This window comes from Temnothorax americanus, unplaced genomic scaffold (assembly GCF_048541705.1).
Source record: "Temnothorax americanus isolate GAGA-0224 unplaced genomic scaffold, ASM4854170v1 Scaffold9, whole genome shotgun sequence".
In the NCBI taxonomy this organism is placed as follows: Eukaryota; Metazoa; Arthropoda; class Insecta; order Hymenoptera; family Formicidae; genus Temnothorax; species Temnothorax americanus.
Window position 1 is genome coordinate 6,152,798 of NW_027509812.1, and position 21,071 is coordinate 6,173,868.

General features: G+C 38.0%; 3 protein-coding genes across 6 annotated transcripts; 1 reads left to right on the top strand and 2 right to left on the bottom strand.

The window, feature by feature from the left end:
- Positions 1-303: 303 nt before the first annotated feature.
- LOC143908086 (uncharacterized) lies at positions 304-10,908 on the bottom strand. Of its 4 annotated transcripts, none has more exons than XM_077425384.1 (7): positions 10,778-10,908; positions 3,370-4,195; positions 2,777-3,147; positions 2,402-2,698; positions 1,727-1,945; positions 1,201-1,649; positions 304-751 (listed from the first exon to the last, which is right to left on the bottom strand). In XM_077425384.1, the coding sequence occupies exons 1-7, from the start codon at positions 10,790-10,792 to the stop codon at positions 679-681; spliced, it is 2,250 nt and encodes a 749-aa protein (XP_077281510.1). In that variant the 5' UTR covers positions 10,793-10,908; the 3' UTR covers positions 304-678. The 4 variants fall into 4 exon arrangements, with proteins under 4 accessions (XP_077281510.1, XP_077281509.1, XP_077281511.1 ...); XM_077425383.1 differs by having other exon boundaries at positions 2,777-3,225; XM_077425385.1 differs by having other exon boundaries at positions 2,402-2,647; positions 2,966-4,195.
- A 1,390-nt stretch (positions 10,909-12,298) lies between these two features.
- Positions 12,299-13,519, top strand: LOC143908057 (uncharacterized). The gene has a single exon (XM_077425331.1). The coding sequence runs from the start codon at positions 12,328-12,330 to the stop codon at positions 12,811-12,813; it is 486 nt and encodes a 161-aa protein (XP_077281457.1). The 5' UTR covers positions 12,299-12,327; the 3' UTR covers positions 12,814-13,519.
- Positions 13,520-13,672: 153 nt separating this feature from the next.
- On the bottom strand, positions 13,673-19,572 carry LOC143907962 (uncharacterized). The gene is made up of 6 exons (XM_077425111.1): positions 19,466-19,572; positions 19,175-19,363; positions 18,305-18,364; positions 17,441-17,613; positions 15,550-17,244; positions 13,673-15,394 (listed from the first exon to the last, which is right to left on the bottom strand). Exons 2-6 carry the CDS (start codon positions 19,214-19,216, stop codon positions 13,861-13,863), a joined length of 3,504 nt encoding a protein of 1,167 aa, XP_077281237.1. The 5' UTR covers positions 19,217-19,363; positions 19,466-19,572; the 3' UTR covers positions 13,673-13,860.
- Between the last annotated feature and the right edge of the window lie 1,499 nt (positions 19,573-21,071).

Genomic DNA, 21,071 nt, shown 5'->3' on the forward strand with positions numbered 1-21,071 from the left:
CAATCTTTTAAAACTAACAATTAATAAGAAATTTTCTGCAAATTATTTTTACTTCAAAATAATCAAAAAGTAAATTTCTTAACATGAGAATATAATTTTAAAAAAATGCAATGTGTGTGTGTGTGTGTGTGTGTTTTATATATAAAATATAAATATACATATAGTTGTAAAAATAACTCATTTCAATTCAAACAGTTTAAACGTGACTGAACTGCAAAATATACCGTATAATTCTTTCGGATTATTAAAATAAATTATTACTTTAATTTGTTTATGTATAAAAATTTATATTTTATATTTAAAATATTTATTAATGCAAATTTCACATTAGGACAACTTAAATTTGCAAGTCACGTTACAATGCGATAACATAATGCAACCATATGCCAGGTTGTCTTTAGTTTCTCGTAATTTTTCATCTTATATTTTTAGACTTATTAAAAAAATATATAAAAAAACTTATAAAACTTATATAAAGTACATACGTCCGGACTATAAAATACATTTTATCCGGTGCACTGGCCACGATAATCACTTACGCACGTACGTAGAATCGAAACAGTTCAACCGTTTGTATTAAAGATTATTATTAAGTTAAAAAGTTCGTTTGAGAATGAGGTCAAAGACTACTATTTTAATATAATTGTTCACATCGTTCACAGAAACACACTGTCAAAATTATCTGCACGGGCACAAATAATCGTCTTGAGCATTCTCCACACTTGATGCGTCATCATTTGGCACGTGACCCCTGCAAAAATATTAAACAGAAAAATATTAAACATTATTTACACAAAAAGTTTTAAATATTTTTATTATATCTTAATTATATAGAGAGAAGGTATACATATATATATTTTTAAAATACTCTTTAAATATAAAATAATCTATCTAAAAGATACAACATATTGAATTTAATATCGGTATTATTGAAAGTTTTTGTTATATCTACGTTTACTAATTTTTTGAAGAAATTAAGTATGGCAATGTTTTTTTTCTTTGCAAATTATATTTTGTTTTAAGACATATTAGAAAATTTCCAACTAAAATTTGTAGAATATTAAATTAAAAATGTAATTTTATGAAATAAAAAGTGAATTAAAACAGGAATTATATATATATATATATATATTTATTTATTTATTTATTTATATAAGTAATCTAATTTTATAAGTGCAAAATCAATAATGATATACGTGCTTTTGTAAGTGTTGAGTACAGCATGCAACGTTTGGGGGTTTCGGATGTGCATCTAGTCCCGGGAAATGTCTATATACCTCCTCGGGCAATACGTTCCACAAAGAACCGCTCTCAGGACCTGTGGAAGCCACAGCCAAATTGTTCACAGCCTGAGGCAACACTTGATAGGCTTTCTCGATCGACTCGAATGTATCGGACTTGTTCGTTTTCTTCGTGTCCGTTTGCGACGCTTTCTTCGATTCCTCCGTATTGCTACCTGCGTTCTCCAACGCTTTCTGTTTTCTATTCTCGGGATTTGATCTAGGAGTAGTTTGTGGCTGAGGTGTCACTATATAGACGCGTTCCTTGTTCCCTGAAGAAACTCCCACGGGGAAGGCTTGCCACATATCCTTCTCGGATGTGGTGAAAGCATTGATGGAGTTTTCGGTCGAATTTTGAACTTGTATCATCTTAAATAGAAAATAGGAAAAAGAGATAAGATATTATTTTTTGTTATCGATATGTCCTTGAAATTTTTATTAATTACTTGTATTTGTCGTCCTTCCTTGCGGTGATTAGCTAATTTTGGACGTTCTTTATATTCTTCATGTACTTCATCATTGAAGTTGAATCCGTCCAAAATCTCAACATTGTCCTTGAAAAGTTGAGCTACGCGACTAATAGGCTTGGGGGTCGTAAAGTACTCTTTGGGGATCGCTTTTGGAACCGGTACCGTAACGTAATGGAATGGGCTCTTTGAAAATTTCTAAATTGAATACAAATAATCATCATTATTATTATCGCATTTATTATAAATATGCTACAATCAACATTAAAATTTTCGACATTGATCAACTTTACCGTTTAATAACAAGTTAATGAGATAATTTTGTAGTACAAACTTAGAATTAAATCTGTCAATAATATTTGATTTTTAAAATATATTGTAAAAAAGAAAAATTACAATATTATCTATACATATAATTACTTTGCACACTTGTAAAACTTTATATTGCATTATGTTTACTTGTTAGAAAAAATAATGAAAAAAATATTATTTATTTGTAGAATTAATGTTTCTCTATATTGCAAGTTATCAGTTTAGTCAACCAATCGACATCCTACAGGATTGAAGATTCCATTTATTGTAATCCATTGTAATCCAAAAAAAGAAAATTATTTACAAACACACACTTATTTAAAAAAAAAAAACATGACGTACCTCTATCGTCCAATTGTCGATATTCTTTTGAAATCTCTCTAAGTTTATGGAATTGTTCGCTTTAGTATCTGGTTTCCTTTCGTATACCGGTGATTTAGTTGGTTGTCGGTTAGTAGTCGGTTGAGAGCGAAGACCATCCGACACTTTCGGAGGTCTAACTATGTTGGGTCTGTTTTTTGATTCTGCGATGTCATAAGTATCATGATTAGATTCACCCATGTCAGAAAGCTTTCTTTCGTGCGACGGCTGGAACGGAAGTGGCGTGTATTGAATCGTATAGGGAATGATAAGCTGTACCTAAACATTTAAATCACAGAAATACAGTAAGTGATTTCTCTCGGAAAGATGTATTTTTCTATTCGAGAGAAACATCACCTGCGGATTTCTTTTCCGATCTTGCTGCTCGGACGTTCCGTAGTTCAAATTAACATCAATGTTGTCATGCAATATGTCTTCCGTTATATCATCATCGGGATTCAACATCGAGTTCAACATGCTGTTTCGAATCGGTTCTCTAACTGTACCCGTCGAAGGGGTCGCAAAAATATCCCATAAAGACTCTACCTTATCGGATGGCGGATTATTTTCTTTCTGAGGAGCGCTATTAGTGATCTTTGATTCATTTGGCACGGGATCCAAATTGTCGTAATAATCCGTCGTATGGGAGTGAGACTCCGTTGAAGCGTCTTGACGCGGTCCGAAATTCTCGTCAACAGATGCCACGGCTGTCTCGACGTTCTCAAAGTCTGCGAACACGTTAGAGGTCGGTGGTATCGAGGACGACTGCGTCCGACTTTCATTCTTATGCGTGAAATCACTGAAATCTATCAACGGTGACTCCTCGATAAATATTGTATCTCCAATCTTCCCGGAAGATCCATCGGAGACCGGTAGATGATTTACGGAATCTAATGAGCCTACACTAGTGCTTTCGAGCCCTTGCTCGTCTAATATAGAATTAATATTACCTTTAGTCACTTGACTACTACTGGGGAGTAGATCGGGATTGATATGTTCTGGTTTTTGAGAGACAACTCCTGGGTAATACTGATATACGGTAGATCCATCATTGGAAGTGAACCCCGTCGTATCTGGAAAAGAGACTGTAGATCCGGGAGCGACTTGAGGTTTATTGAAATCTTCGGGTTTGAAGAGCGGCGGCATTACTCCGGGATACAAATGCGCGTTTGGCAACGGGCTGATGAAGGCAGTGACTTGTCCGGGCAATGACGGCGCGTAAGAGAAGTCCGGAGTTCTGATTTCTTGCGAGGCAGCGAAATGAACGTCATAGGGGGCTTCGGGATTTCTAGGTGGATATCCGCCATTCGAAGCATCTGTCAAATGTGCGGGTTTACCTTGTTTTAACGGCATCCAAGGTTCTTTGTTGCAAGGATTACAATTTTTAGTGTTAGTCGAGGCAGGGTATTCCGAATTACCGTTGATGGAGGACGGAGGTGGTGTCTCATAAATTGAAACGGAAGGACTATTATAAGTTGCCGCGGGCAGAGGAGCGGATTCAAGTGGTAGCGGCGACGGCAGTGGCGGTGGCGAGTTTGAAAATATGTCAAAGGGATTCAACATCTGCAAGAATCGCCTGAAGTATCCTGGTTCATTGGATCGATCGTTCGCCAATCTTGGGATTCTGTGTGATGGATGGGACCTTGGCGGCGGCGAAGGAGGGACGAGGTACTCGCTGATTTTGCGAACGCGTCTAACGTTGTTCGGTCCGCCCCGGCCATTGTGAATGGAAAAAGCGTTGATTGTGCAGATCACCAGCAGCAAGAATGGCAAGGCCTGGAATATAAAAGCATTGCTAGCAAGAGTGCTTAAGAATGCTAATTAGTCTAATTACTAACTGAAAATAGTTTTGTTCCATCTGTACGTTATTTACACAATCAAGAAACAGTGGTATTGGAAGCGAAACCTTTGCTTAAAAATAATTAGACAAAATAATCACCAGTGATCCAAATTTTCACTACATAGTCCTAAATAAGAATGATAAGATTATTAAAGTCGTTGGGTGCATGCTAAGCTAACAATTGTTTTTCTCTTTCTCAATATTGCAGCTATCATTTGTCCAACGAAATCTCGCGCGCATTACATTATTATGTACACTTTTTGCAACAGTCAATGACGTGACGGAGAATAACGTGCGGTGAAGCGAACTGGGTCGCGCCATGAGAATCATTCTACGCCGCCGAGAATTATGTATGCCGTGCGTGAAACTATATATATATATATATATAGACGCCTTCTCCCTTGTTATTCCAGAATGGAGTCCTCGTTGAACTCGGTTTTCCTCTCCTTAGTCCTAAATTCAGCTGATTACCCCGCTTTAATGCGCCGCTTGCAATTTACGCACGTGCAAGGAACGAACAATATTGCCGCGCCGCAAAAATCATTCGGTCGAGAAACGGCTAACAATTGGTTTTCCGGCTGTGTTTCAACTACCACAAATCATACGCTCGTCGAGTTAGTTATTCTCAGGTTTCACATTCGCTTAATATTATTAAACTAAACTGTTGTTAGATTTTTGCACGGCGCTCTTCACATATCCCTAATTTCGAAATTGACTTTCAAACCGAGTGAAAAGTACTCGCGCAATTGTCGTTCGACGCTCCGAGATTCTTCGACCTCTTTAACCGACACTACAATCATCATTCTCCTAAAGATACAATATTCTGAGTCAATCAGTCATTACCGACGGTGAAAGGTCATAAGCTATACCATAAGGAATGTGATATATAAGATCAAGAATGTGCCGCACGAGAAACGGTCACGAATTCAATTCCATGCAGTAGAATTACTTCGATCTCCCTTATTCAAATGTTTGTATAGAATCATTATTTAATAGTTACATTTATTTAAGAATTTCAAGCATACATTTTACATATTTTGTACATGACTTTTATATGTTTTAATTTTGACATCAATTAACATTTATTATATATGTAACGCACTTAAATTTTAGATTTTTAGAATATTATAACTTCTGTAATATAATATTTGAGTCATTACGAACATTTCTCATAAACAAATATTTGTCACTGAACTAATAACAAATTATAATTATTAAATTATAATTATTATAGTAAAATAAAAATATATCAATATATTAAAGACTGAAACATGTAACACTTGCTGTAATTTTAATTTTACTTTTTCTTTATTTGCTTAAAATAATTTCTGCAGCTAGATTTTTGTATTATTAACACAATCAAGTTAAACTCGATATAAATTCAAGTTTTGTTTCCGATATATGTTCCAAGGACTTCAAGGTTTTCTTTGAATCTTCACAAAATTCACGGTGAATTATTTTTTCGAAGGCAGGAAATTCATACTAGGAAGCCTTCATCGCGGAAGGCCGCGACGAAAATGAAGGAAATGTCGAAGAAAGGCCGGGAAATTATCGCGATTCGCAGCACCCGCGACGACGACGGGTTGAGATTCTCCCACGTCGATTGAATTGCGGGGGAGAAAGAGCTCTCCACGTGCCAGTTCTTCGAGTACGTGCTCGTGCGGCCGCGGCGCCGTTCTCGTGAGAGAGAACGAGAGTAAGTCGACGGGTGACCGTGTTTGTCCCGCGAAACCGGAAGCCGCGTAGGAAAGTGAAGAAACGATAGAAAAGAGGAGGAGGCACGCGCTCGCGGGTTTCTCGTGCGCGCGCTACAGCGCGAGAAACGCGCCTCTAATAACGCGTTATGACGATTTTACGCGCGTACGGGGGCACGTTATGCAAATTGCTTCCCGACCCAGGTCGCGCTGCAAGTTGCGCTCTACGCGCAATACGCAATTCGCGACGCGATGTTTCGCGCGCACCGCGGTTTCGTTTACGGCGCGCGCAGGTGTTCGACGCAAGGTAGTTTCTCGCCTGATGACTGACTGTAACGCGCGAATCGAAATTGTCACGCTTATCCCACGGAGATACTTCACGCGGTAGTTAGAAAATTTTCCCCCAACACTTACGTATGTATATGATTACTCTCGATGAGAACTTAAAATAATATACCGAACCGGACACGACGCCATTGAAGCTCAGTATTTTAAATTTTCATTGAGGTATATAACGTAATAAGTGTTAAATGTAAAGAAAAATTTTCTAACTACGATTCTAAATTTTTTATAATTTCACGATTTCTATCGCAAGATATTTCACATTTGTATATATTTCGATTAAATTCAACGCGCGCAAATAAACCTACTTCCTGCATTCTTTCGGATTTTATCTTCATCTATGAAACGATGTGGCACGACGCTATTTCCTAAGACGGACGTTAATGAGAAGTCAGTAGGCTAGCGAATACCCAGCAGGTATTAATCAAGCATGGATCGAGAATAATGGTGACTCCGCGCTCTTAAGTCAAGGATGGAATTAAGTATAGAAGAACGGGTCGAAATCTGCTAAGAAGCGGATAGGTCCGATTTCTCGGCTCTAGAGATCGTCCGGAACATCTGGAGAGCATCATCTATTTGGCGCACACAGGTCGATCGTTTACGACTGTATATACGATCGAGGATACCGATGTATATCGATTCTCTCCTTCTTCCGTTTCAACCGTCACGTTTGAACGGAAGATTATATATAGCTCTATTCGGATGCGCGGCAAATATACCGGCCTCGACCGCAACCCGGTGGGGTCTCGACCCAGAAGTGCAAGGTGAGAGGACGCGAATGCGAGAAGGCATCAGCGTAACTAGGATATTGAAGACCGGCGATGCACTCCGTTATAAATTCGCTCTCGAGGTATAGCAAACTCTTTGGCGCAAACAGAATCGATAAAATTCAAAAGCCGGAATAAAAATGCATATACAAAGCTACAATATAATATAATTATTAATTATATAAACACATATTCCGTTATACACCTATATATAAGTACTTTGAATTTGCAAAGACAATTTATTCCAGATACAAATAATAAACTTTCGTTTCGATGAACGCGCGTTCTCTTGTAGTTGCATAAATCATCAACTCGTAACAACAGTGTGCCTGCTAATAACGCGGGGTCGGTAAATTCTAATAATCGTTCCGCCCCAAGGCGCGCGGCGATGAAGTCGAAACATCTTCGCAGCGCGGTAGTCGCCCGCGTGCTTTCTCATTAAGAACGTCCCACGCTGGCGCAGATATTAATTATCAAAACGTCCGATTATTAAAATTGATTACGCCACTGTGCCCGCGCGCGTGTACAAACTCGTCACCGAAGATGCGAAGACATAGCGCCCGCGCACACATAAAACGAGTAATGTAGGTAAGTGGGCTGTGGGTATTACGACGAGCTGGGACCTACAGCGAGAGAAGACGATGTAACGCGCGGGGTCGTATCACGTGCAATTCTGACGGCGCGCTCCGCGCGTGTGTGCGTGTCCCGTACGGGCGCGCGCGTGTGTTGGAAAATAAATGTCGGCGCTAATCGAGACGAACCGCCGCGCGCCGCCGATAATGAGGCTGCGCTCTCATTACGGGATAATGTCGCCCGAAATGAAACGATCATCGCGTACGAGAAATTCTGCTTGATATCACCGTGAAATCGAGACCGAACGTCAACGAGATCGATATTCACAGGCGAAACTTTCGATGTTGCTCGGCAAAGGCCGTTGCTCTCTTTGACAATACAAAATAAAACTTTATAATTATACCATTTTATTAAAACGTGTGTAATAATGTTTTCTTGAACGTGGTACGCGAAATGTATGTTGAGAAACGTCTACGTAAAAATGTTAAAAACGTATTTTGCACGAAATTATAGAATGGCATTATCCTGTCACTTTCTAAGACAAAGTCTAAATTCCCGTGGGAATAGTCGGGTGAAAATCGGGAGATCTCAACGATCTTCTCGAGAAAAGACGAGCCCTAACGGTGCTTCAGCGGCGCAGAAGACAATTACAGGAGCGTCGAGACAGAGAGAGTTAACTATCGTATTTACATCGCGGGCTGCTCCAGTTCGACATACGTAAAAAAAATACGGCATAATAAAGCATATTCGCGTCGTGACCTCTCATATGGACTTCTTCAGAAATCGCGATGTTTTCGCTGCGATTATTTAAAATTGTGATTTCGCCGAAGAAACTTATCTCGAGCAAATTATCGTCTCGTTTAGAAAATGACAGAGATAGTATTGTGAATCTTTCCGTAGCAAGCATTCGCGGTTATAATTCAGATCGTACGTGATAATATATTAAACGAAAGTATGTAAACCGAAAAAGGAACATACAAATTGAATAAAAAATGTACAAAAATAATATTTGAAAATATCTCGCAAAGAAAGGAAGCACAATGTACATTTGCACAACGTCATTATTGACAATTCAACTTCATGAACTCCTAACAAACGGAAGGAGGTTCCACCTTTTATTTTGTCAATGCAAACGAATCTGTTAACTAGCACTTCTAACTCTAACTCTTACTTATTGCATATTCAAATCGTTACTATATAAAATAGATGTTAAAATATAAATTACACGCAGATGTATATTTATTTTGATTTTTAATATTAATAGACTATGAGAGAGAACCTTGCGCATCCATCAAAACAAGATACTGCTAAATTATCAGAACTAATGTGACGCACGCACCTCGAATAGAAAAGCTTCATGTTTGTATGGATATCGCGTGCTCATAAAGATTCAGACATATTGACACTTTTTAAAAGAACTGATAAAGCGTGTAAATGGAAAACGACATTCCATTGTGTTTCTTCTGAAAAGATAATTTCTCACGCGTTATCAGCGCTATGCATGTTTGCAGATAAGTTTAAACGGGTATTATCTAAAACTGAGAATTCTTCCGATACCTCTTAATTAAGTCTTAAATTAAAGTAATAACTATTTTGTGCAGAAATAATTCTTTCACTGTCTATTTTTTGTACTTTGCAGTTCAATCAAAAAAGCTACAAAAAAATTTATTAGCATTTCTACGTTTTTGTCCTAAAAATCGACAAGCTTCACGAGCATGCGGTAACGCTGATATCGAACGCCCCGATGTCTTCTTTCTATTAATTACAAAGTATCCCGTATAACGCTCTTGATAATTGTAACATGAAAAGAACTAATTGGGAAACATCTGCGCTACTGTATATATTTTTGTAATCGGGACTAGGTGAGACACGTGCAAACGGAAAGCGATAGATTTAGGTCGGTCGAAACATCGAAAGAGTTTCCCTCTTCGACTGGCGATGTGCCGAACGGCCTGATCGTTCGTCTCGAAAGCGGCTTATGCCTTCGTCACTTATTCGTCGTTCTGACACGCGCTATCGTCGATTCACGACGTGCATAAATCAATCGTGACTCTCGAGACACAACGCGGGCGCTACATTAACATATTGCTTTGACGGCACTCTTCTGGCTAATTAAAGAACGTGACTGTGGCACGGATTTGCACAAACACCTTGTTTACAAAAATTATAACTTTGTAACTGAAACTACTATTAATTTTGGTAATTGAAATAATGATAACAAGAGGGGGAAAGCTTCTTCTTGTTTTCAATAAATTATACTTGAAGATATAGAAATACAAAATTAAATATTTGCCAAAAATAGGCTGATAAAATAATAAGAAAAAATCAATATGTGTACGCATACGCACGGTATAATTTCTCAGCGACAAAATAACTTGTGCAATAGAAATGCGACTATTGAAAAGTATTGTTCAGTTTCTTGTTATTTCTTATTCTTTTACAATAGAAATAATATTTGATATTAACATGGAGAATTCTCGCGTGTTTATTTCATCCATATGTAATATAAATTGCTTTTCTATATGTCGTCAAGGCTCTCACGTTTCTCGGTACATCATAATCGCGCGGCCCACACGATTCGCCTCGTTATCGATATCACGAGTAGAGAGAATTATAGCGCATTAAAATGATCCATCATTAAATTCACTAGAACGATCTAATACGCAAGGGCAACGATTTGCATTTTCTCAGCCGGAAGCTATTGCACACGATGAAGGTATAATGAAGAATCGCCTATTAATAACGAATATTCTGCGTTGATTATTAACGTAATAAACTTATTAGTTATTAGTATAATAAGCTTATTAAAGTATAATAAAAATTACTGTTAAAATATTTATTGCACGAAAATATACATTACCAAAAAATTTTTATGATTATTTTTTTTATAATTAATTTATAATTAATGTAATAAACGTAAGAGAAAATTGCTATTTTCGACTATCTATTGGATACTTTATACATATGGAAAACATAATTTGATAATAATTTAGTAACAATTTAATAACTGGTGCCATGCAACATCAATCAATTAAATTTTGATCGAAAAGCTCTAAAACCTCCTAATTCAACGGCAATAACAATACCACAATTGCTCGGTGACTTTGTTAAATAATAATCTTTCGTTACTAATGTTACTCACTCTTCGAACATCCATCTCTCCTATAATCAGGATCTCTCCACCAAGAACATGTCACATGCACGCAAAAACCAAAATCACACTTGTCCTGAATCTTCTAAAGCAAATTGAATTTTCGCTGGCTTTCAGCCTCGTGCCATCGTCACGGCGCGTAATACGATCGAACGGACGCGAGAACCCAGTTCTCTTCCTCGCCGCGTGAAGGTGAAGGTTGAAGTGGAAGGACGCAGGATCGGAACGGCACGACCATACATGGAAAGGGAGGTGGGAAGAAGAGAAAAAGATGGAAGGAAAGATGCGCACTTGACCAGGGTCAAAGAGAGAGTCCATTGGAGCGTCTTCAACCAAAGTTTCTTATATACATTTGCGCTTCTCTCCTTCCTTCCTGACACCTCTCTCTCTCTCTCTCTCTCTCTCTCCCTTCCGTAGCACCTTTCCCTCGCTCCAGAACAAGGATTCCTCCGTGCGTATATTCTAACCGATCTCTCTCTTTTAGTCTGCAGTTGAATGCATCGTTTAGATGGAGGGTTTTCCGTATCTATTCAAGGAAATCTCATCTGCTTTTGATGACCCTCGACGAATGGACAGCGAGAAAAGTTACCTGGACCCTTAAGGGTCGTAGATTGGAATGTCGTAACGCAGGTCCTAATGCTCCTTTGTCCGGATGTAGCTGCGACTTCTTTGTTTCAAATAATATTTTCTATTCTACACAATATAACGTTATATCTTACATCTTGTAAAATAAATTATTATTATTAACGATATTATACATCAAAGTTTATTAAAATCTATTCATATAATGTATAAAAAACATATATAAATAAATAATACAATTTTATTACGATAAAAAATAAATCTTTAATCTATAATGGCGAGATGAAAAATAAATGTTTGATACGAACAAGGTATGCAAAATAAAATCTATTTTGATATAGATACAAGATGTGCATGCATAATGGATGCATAACGCCAGCACGCACGAGCCGGGACAGAATATTACGTGCGGACATTAAATCCAGTTGCAACTTTCTCGTCGCTTTCTGGCGATTTTGTATTCCGTAGACTTCACCCTCGATTTCCTCGTCGTAAGGCCGTCGCGTTAAAAAAACGCGCATTCTGAATGTCGCGTCCGACATTTCACTTGGAAAGAATCATCGGGGATGCAGATGCCGCGTCCTGACTTCAAACGACTTCGTAAAAACGCGCACTGTTATATTTTAATCCCATTGCATTTAACTTTCGATAATTACGTAACATAATAGCGTTGATAAATTATGTATTAACTTCTTGAATTAGAAAATTGACGAATGATAAGAAGAATAAATGTTGAAAAATTGTACGAGAATATTATTATCGATAAAATTAAAATTAGAGATTTGAAATTCCGAGAAAATGCACTAATTCGTGACAAGGCTATGGAGAACTGTCTTCGCTTTATCTCGCTTTACATACTGAGATAAATGAGGGTATAATTAACACAATAAAACCATAAACCTCTTCGCTATAAATAAAGCTGCACTCGCGTCGACCGGATATTTCAATCGCACGTGGCAATGGATCGTTTCTCGATAGTCGTTCTTTTGTGCCTCTGCTCTTCTCTCAAAATCGCCGAAGGTCAAACCACGGCAGAACCTACCTGCACGGAAATAGGCGCTTTTGAAATTAACGATGGGACTTGCAAAAACTATTATATTTGTGTGAATGACGGCGAGACCCTCAACCCGGTAATCCTGTCCTGCGCCAGTTCTGCCATATTCGACCCTTCTCAGGGTATATGCGTATCTCAGAACACGGCTACGTGTCAACAAACGACGACAATGGCACCGTCGACCACCTCAGCACCGTTCTGCCTTCGATACGGCAGGTTCCCGATACAGAATGTGGAATGTAAGAAATATTACTTGTGCTACTGGAACGGCACCAGCTACGCCATAATGGGCAATCTTACGTGCCCGAATACTCTGGTATTCTACCCATTAGCGGAAAAATGTGTATCGCCACGGACGTACAATTGTTCAGGAACAACCAAGTCGGGATAATGGAACAGTACGACTATTGCATACGTTTACAATCTATAAAATGTTTGTGTAAGTCTACAAAATCAATATATAATTAATCATTATAAATATTAAGAATTTTATTAAAGTGTTTATTTTGAAATAGAAATAAATATTTGTTGCCATAAATAATATTTTCTCTGATTATAACGAATACGTGTTTACCGATTATAGATAATTAATTGAAAACAATGAAAGGAAATATATGCCAAATAAATAAAAAATACTATATCAATTAATAACATTCAATAAAAAGAGAGAAGGAAAAAGTGCGAATGTAATTATCTATGATTATAAATTATATACGGATTTCCAACATGAGACAGATGTTAGGTATAGGCTGATAGTGAAATAATAAGGGGGCCTTTGAATACCGCGTGCTTAATAGTTATGTTTATCACCCGACGCATTATTTTCAACTTAATGGAAACAATAAAAGTGCGTAACAATTCCTCGTTAGCACGATTCATTATAAGCGCGATTCGGCCAATGCGATTGTGATTGCCGATGCCGGTGTTCATGATTAATTATTTTCGAACGTTATGAACGCGCAAGCTATAACCGTTCGCACGATAATCAAGCTCGTTTACAACTTTAAAGATTATTAAACGTAGTAAATATCAATTTCTCTTGCGGCACGAATGCGGCAGACATATATGTGTATTAAACTCAGCGTTGCAAAAATAATCAGTAAAAATTATACCAATATACAGAAGAATAAATTTTTATTTCATATTAAAATAATTTTATTTTTTTTCTTCTATATTATATTTATCTGTGTGTGTAAATTTGTAAATACATTTATATAAATAAAAAGCATATTCCTTTTTATAATCTCTCATCTGTTGTATTTTGAAAGACAAAAATTTAATACATATGTGAAGCTTCTTTTGATAATTTGTATGACTGAATTATAATGTACAATAAGATTTCTACACACAACACATAATCCCTCATTTCAGCTTCATTAAAAGTATCTTTTGACATTAAAAAATAGCAAAATGGAATTTAATCTTCCCGTACATCTACTCAAGGAACGACTTTGTATAGTGTGAATTCAGTGAGACTTCTAAGATTGCCACCCATGGGTGCCTCCTTGATTCTTTCGTTCGACCAGTGTCCGACCTCTTCAGCGGCCGCTCTTCTTCTTCTTCTCGAGTGAACTCTGGTATCTTTGGGGTCCGCCAAAATACCCAATAAATTTGTTTTAACGACTTCTGGAATGTTATTTATCGAAGTCAGATTACCGTGTGCCAATTGCGACACCATATGCTGCAATCCGACCACAACATCCTGCTGTATTCCTGGTAATGTTTCTCGCACGACCTCCATTTTTGTTTCGTTGCTGATGTTCTCCTTCGTCAAAGACCTTGCGCTTTCATTTCTTTCGTTAGTTATATTTTTTTCACTTTCTATGTATACAGCATTGCTCGTTTCCTCTTCGGGTTTAATTGTAGTGGTTAACTGTATGTTCTCCTTCGTCAGATTAGCCTCGTGAGATTCCGAAGCATTTGAGAGATCAATGATGCTCACTGTTGTCGAAGGTAACGTCGTCGTGCTCTCATCTCTTTCCTTAGTTGTGTTTCCTTCATTTTCCGTTGTTTCCTCCTCGGTGTAATTTGTCGTTGTCGAAAGTTGCAAGTTGTCCTTTGTTAACTCAGTCTGCTGAGATTTTGAAACATTAAGAGAAGTGTTAAAAGAATCAACCACAGGATCGGTGGGATCATAAAGATTTCGTCTAACAAATCTATTTAGCTCTTTCATTGGATTAACAAGACTTCTTCGTCTTCGTCTTCTTCGAGATGATACCTCGTGCTCTTCATATTCCGAGTAATCGCTTTTAGCATCGGTGTAACCAGAAGCAAACTGCTCTGAGATCGAATCCTCAGGATCAATATCCGAAAATTCCAATTCTTCGTCATTACCGTCAACAGCATCACCCGGTTCTCCGCTGACGAAATTCGAATCCCTTGTCAAATTTCCCAAGCTAGTACAATTCAGCAGTGCGCTTAAGGTCTCCATATTGACGGAATCGTTCAGGGATTTCAATTGCTCGAGTAACTCGGGATTATCGTGCTGTCCCGGATTCTCGTCCAGCGACAAATGTTTCTCCACCTCGACCAAGTTCTGTTTCTCCTTGTTTTCGTTGATGTGCTCCAGGAGAACTTTGACTTTCAGAGTCAGCTTGTGCCGCGGCGTGCTTGTAGTCGTGCTCCTTCGGGTGTCCATCGTGACGGGAATGTTGACAGCCGTCGAAGTGTTCTCTCGAGATGTTAACATGGTCGTCGCGACATTCGCAACAGTCGTGTGCTGAGTCTCGATCATACCTGATTCCTCGGACGATCGCGAACTAGTCGCACGGGATTGTTTAACATGCTCGTCCAAATTTGATGATCCTCGTGTCTGCTTCGGATCATACCCTGATCCACCTGGATCGATCGCCACATTCGACCGTCGGCAGGTGGGGGGCACTCTCGTCATTATCACAATGGTACTCGATGCTTTGATGACATCCGTGATCTCCTCCTTGGAACGTTCCGTGACATCGAACAATTTTCTTCGCCTAAGTTTGGACCACGTCGTCCTTCAAATTGCGATGTTTCGCTTCCTCGAGTTTTCCCGGATGGCACCCTTCGACTCATAGATCGCCTGAAAATGTCACGACCTTCCTTCAGGCCGTCTTAGATCGAACTTTCTCGTGGGATGTCTTTATCCAACCACGCCGTTCTATCGTGCGTTTTTGCTTCCCGCTCGAGGCACTTCGGAGTCAGAGACTCGAAATATAGGCCGGTACTCAGTCGAGATGCGTCGATAATTATCCGCCGACCGGTTCGGCTTGTGAATTCGATAAATTCAACCGGTATCGCGGTCGTAATATCTGGTTCAGTTTCAACTTTGCCTGAAGTCACTTTACTCGTGACTTTACTTGACGATGGAACATGGTCAATTTTATCTATTTCTTCGCTCGTCATAATCTTCGTTTCCAATGAAATAGTACTACTATCATCGACAGATACTTGATCCGTTGTCTGAGATGCATGTGCTTCTGTAGACTCCATGGAAATATCTGTTACAATTGTCTCTTCGGTTACTAAATCAGAAGTTACTTTTTTCTCTTCTCTAGACGTAAATGAAGATTGCGTGGTCCCCGTCAATCTCCCCTCTTCTTTCGCAATTATTTCTTTATCGCGTCCGATTGGAATTGACGTTTCGGCTTCCGTCGTAGAAACTTCAGCTGATAGTTCAGGAAATAATTGTCCCGGAAAAGGTGTATCATATTTACTATATTTTTCCGTTAAACACGCTGGATCTGACGAATTCTCCTCGCAGTCTGTCTTCTCCTGATACTCCTGAATCGTAGTCGATATTTTGGGAAAGGTCGTCGATCTTCTGGATACCTCTTCATCGGGCAACGTTAATGACTTCGTAACAGGGGGCAAACTATAATCTTCATCGCTCTCGCTCTCGGTTTTGCTCTGCAGCTTAGTGACCGTTTCTTCAGCTGTGCTGACTTTACCGTTTTTTGTTGGAATGCTTGGGGAGGTCACGGTTGCTTCGCAAACGCCATTCTCGCAGGATAGTCCAGTAGCGTGTTTGGTAGATTCGGTGAGTGTGCTGCTCTCTTCAGTTTCCTCGGAACTTTCCGTGCAGGGTTCCTCCTCGGTTGTTGTCGCCGTCAGTTGATGCATTTTGGGACTAACTTTGATCTCCACTCTCTTCTTCGGGTTCTTCGAGCCGTCGTTCAATTCCACGATATTCTTACTGACCACCGGACCGACCCCGCATTTCACCTTTTTGTGTTGCCAAGTAGTGACATTACCAGCATGATTGACCGAGGTGAAATTGACGACCCTGCTGACCATCGTGTCTTCGTCTATGACTTCGAACAGGGCCGTCTTGCCGATATCGGGATCGTTCGCCGTCAGTTCGCCCTCGTACCTTTTACATTCGAGGTACCTTTCCGGTATAGTTACCGAGTTCTCAAAGGAGATCGTGTATTCGCGAATAACCAGTCTCTTCGGCGGCTGAGTGGTCTTGTCCTCCTTGATAGTCGTCATTTCGATCCAGCACAGAGTGATGTCCTCGCCCTCGTGAACGCTACCAGATTTCTTCACTTTGGAATTGTTGCCGACCACGTCGTGAAACTCCTTTTCCACGGTCAGCGCGTTGTCCGTCGTATTCTCGTAAAAGCTACTCGAGTACCTCTGGTTCATCCTTCTGGCGTTTCCACAATTCGTTGCTTCTTCCCTGGCCATTTCTTCCAATGTCCCGTATTCTGTGACCGTTGTAGTATCTTCCGTCGTCGTGGTTTGCTTATGACGCTCGCCGTTACGCGTAATGCGACGACGCTCACTGCGATTGAAGACATTCGTATTCATATTCATATTCGTATTCTGATTTACATTGCTCGTGCTGTGCAGAAAAAATAAAAGATCAAATAGTTAACAATGGTAATGCGGACATTGCAATATAATTCAAGTTAATAAAATAATTATGTATCTTTCGAAATTCTACTTGACGTTATTTTTCGTTATTTTTAGCATTATTGCAAATTGTATATATTATGTATTTTATTATATAGAGATTTGTTTTATTGATTATACTTTACTTTGAAATTTCGTCATTTTCGTCATCTTCATCAGTTTCTTCATGTTCGTCATGTTCATCATCCTCGGATGTGTCTTCCAATGTTTTCGTCTCCCTCATGGAACCAGAATCCAAGGAAGTATCACCCGAATCAGATTGGGAATCTGTTTTTTTCTCTTTGAATGCATCCTGCATCTAAAGAATTAAACAAGTGCCAAAGAACAGTTGACTACAAGATTAAACTGATTTGAAAAAATAGCTCATTGTCAAATGCATGTAAAAGTTTTTGTGTTTAACATAACAGATCTTTATTAACGAAACTGTTAAAATAAATACCCCAGAATGAAAAGTAATTAGAATTTATCTGCAAAATCCACTTACGCTAAGCCAATGAATCCGAATCAAAGTATTGTAGTTTGCATGAAGCGTGATTGATGAAGAAATATTCGATGCATCGTTTTATGAAAGTAGTGATCATGATAAATGATATGACATATCAAAACTGCTGCATCCATAAAATTGTGAAGAAATGGGAAAATCTAAATAAATCAATTACAGAAATATAAAAATTTTATAGACATTTTTCAATATTAACCTGAAAAGAAAAAAATTCAACGAAAATTTATATTTTATGACATAAGATATTCTAGATAACACAATAAGAAAGATTTTATAAAACGTATAAAAATATGAAGTGTGTATAAAATATTTCGAAAGTGTAATAATAAGAAAGATAAATTGAAGAGAAAATATATTGGCATAAAGTAAGCGCAAAAAAACAGATATTATATATTAAATAAAAATAATTATATAATGTGTGCAACACGCATAAATACAAATAAATTTTAACATACAAAAATATACATTGTATACTTAATCTACATACTTGATTTGATGAATGAAAGGCAAGTGGAACTGCAGCATTATATCTAAACCAACTGCAGACCTGCTTCAATGAAACATAATATTACGTCAATAAAAATTACCATTAAAAATTACCATTGATAACATTACTGAAGTTAGTATCTATTAATGTTAATAATACGCGTAAATAATTGAAATTGTAAATAATACACGTTTGTACGAGCCAGTAAATAGTTTTCCAGAGATACATGGGAAAGTTTCGTGAAGACGCGTTCGATATCGTCTAGCGGCGATCATATGTATATACGATTTAATTTAGAAAATGTCGGTTTCACAATTGGTCTCCGATCAAACCATGCAAGCCCAACGATATCTCGGCACGCGAGATTAACCAGCGAAACAACTGCTCAGTGCGTCGGCACGAAAGTGAGAATAGTCAAGGAATAAAATATATGTATTGTTACAACACGATAAGAACGGCGATATTTCATTGAATTAACAAATAATTTAACACTGACATATTTAGAGCATCGAAGTGAAAAAATTTATAATTATAGCTACGTTACATCTAATTAATACGACGAAATAAAAAGAGAAATTTCATTGAAAGTGAAATGCGATGCTCTCTTGATTAAAAATACTTTTTATTCTTTACTTTAATAATACTTTTTTATTTTAATAATACTTTTTGTTTTTATATATGCATATAAGAAGAATTCTATGCACGTCCTTCAAATATTGTATAAAAATTATTTTTGTGTTTAGTCTATTACTAGTTTTTTTAAATTAAATGATATTATTTGTGAAGCAAACAAAATATTCTACTGTAAATTCAATTTCATAGTAGCTAAATAAATAATACAATTAAGTAGAATACAAGAATGGAACCTACCGCAAGAACGAAAAGGAAGGAGTATGGCGCGCGAACCAGCATCGCCGCCAGAATGTCTCTCACTTCTTTGTTCTTTTCAGATCTTCTTCTTTGCTTTGCGGGCAGTAAACACGGCCTACATCCAATACCAGATCAGAACTCTTCGTCTTATCAACGAAATTTCAAATCCGTCACTGTATACTAATCTACCTGACAGGGCCAAATATTTAATTTCCAATTAAGAAATAATCATCCAACAACTGAATCATGTTTCCAGAAAAGATCGAGCCGCTGTTTGTCATTGGTACTGACCACGATAAGTAATCGAAAGTCCCGATGGTGTTCCACGCTGACGGCAGCACCCGCCTGATGTTGAATCGAAGTCTGTTCTTATCGAATGCCAACTCGGCTGGACCTAGCGCCTTCGGTAAATGCGAGTCGCCGCTCCCCCACCTATCGTCAAATCCCTCCAACCCCCCGTTTCTTTTTAAGACCCCCCGACCCAGCATCTCGATTTTCCGGACTCGTTATCAGCAGCAGCAACGTCTCGTCTCCTTATTCCGCGTCTTAATTTCCCTAGCCGGTATTTTCCTCATCATCTCAATGATGGATTGATGAATTGATCAGTCGATTAAATACATCTCACTCGCCTATGCGAAAGTCGTTTGCCACCGTCGGAATAATTACCTCATCAAAAAGTCTTACGTGACTGAGCGACGAGTGTTTCGTATGATCGAATTAATTCGACACTTCGTACGATCTGTTAACAATTGTCAGACAATTAGCGTCTCGGATAATGAAATAAAACATTATTTGCCATCATCGTACTTCTTATACAATACTTAAGTAACTTTAAGCAAATATCTGAAACTTTTACTTACATTAAACTTTTTTAATATTTAAATATGCAATTATTTATATTTTAAAAATCTTTTAAAGTTTTGGAAGACCAATGCGTTGGTTTCCTTGGACTTAAGAGATTCTACATTTGGCTATATTGATTTCAATTTAACAGGCAATCGATAATTGACCGTGAAACATTTAATTTCAATGTCTTCGTTCGTTATGCACGATAAAGTCCTGTCGCTTTGTTCGGCTCTGTTCTCTATGTCAAGAAGGATATTTCGCTCGCGCTGCATTTAAAAGTTTAATGAATTACAGTTGTTCCGCGTCCTTGAATTATGATAATGTGAGTGCACACTCAAAAAAGATTCACGTTTTATTTTATCTCATAATTGCATTTGGTACCTTACTTGAATATGTATTACTTTTGTGATAAGAATGCCAAAATCTTTAAAGTCAATTTTTATTTATGCACATATTGTTTCAGAATTTCATTACAACCGATAACGTATTTGAAAAAGAAGTAATTGCAAAATCTCATTCTTATGATTAAGAAAACGATCGCGTAATATTTCATCGCGCTTAAATAGATTTTCCCCAACAGAAATTTCATAATTTTTTATTGCAGCATTCTCTTAAGCTTTTAATATGGGGGGGGAAAAAAAAACCAGATTATCAACTCTCGTCCAACGTTTCGGCGAACAAGCATGGGAAAATTAAAAATCGCTCTTTTTCCAATAATTAACGTTTATTCCCTCTTCTTCTCTTTTCTCTCCTTACGTTGCTACCATCAACTCGTGACGAGGCGATTGCTCGTTACCTGTATGTTACGCAGCTTCATCTATTGTGCATCGAAGGAAGTAAAGCTCGCTTTATATGTTCCTTTGTCTCTGGCTGATCGTTTTATCGCTACTGACGCCGAGATGCAATAATTTACGGACCATCACGCGCGGATGCTGTGATCTCTGGTCCCCAGAATCGTTGATGGCAGTCGTTTCCAATTTTACAACGTCGTTTCACCTTGCAGCGGAAGTTCTTCCGAGAGAAAAGCTCCAAAAGCAAAATATATTTCAAA

Excerpts from the sequence above, each read along its gene's own strand:
- LOC143908086 (XM_077425382.1), bottom strand. Across the intron at positions 1,946-2,401 it reads TCGACAATTGGACGATAGAG|AAATTTTCAAAGAGCCCATT; the intron begins GTACGTCATGTT and ends TATTCAATTTAG. Across the intron at positions 1,650-1,726 it reads AGGAAGGACGACAAATACAA|ATGATACAAGTTCAAAATTC; the intron begins GTAATTAATAAA and ends TTTCTATTTAAG.
- LOC143908057 (XM_077425331.1), top strand. The coding sequence starts at position 12,328 with ATGGATCGTTTCTCGATAGTCGTTCTTTTGTGCCTCTGCTCTTCTCTC.
- LOC143907962 (XM_077425111.1), bottom strand. The coding sequence starts at position 19,216 with ATGCTGGTTCGCGCGCCATACTCCTTCCTTTTCGTTCTTGCG. Across the intron at positions 18,365-19,174 it reads CCTTCCTTTTCGTTCTTGCG|GTCTGCAGTTGGTTTAGATA; the intron begins GTAGGTTCCATT and ends TCATTGAAGCAG. Across the intron at positions 17,245-17,440 it reads GAAAATGACGAAATTTCAAA|CACGAGCAATGTAAATCAGA; the intron begins GTAAAGTATAAT and ends TTTTCTGCACAG.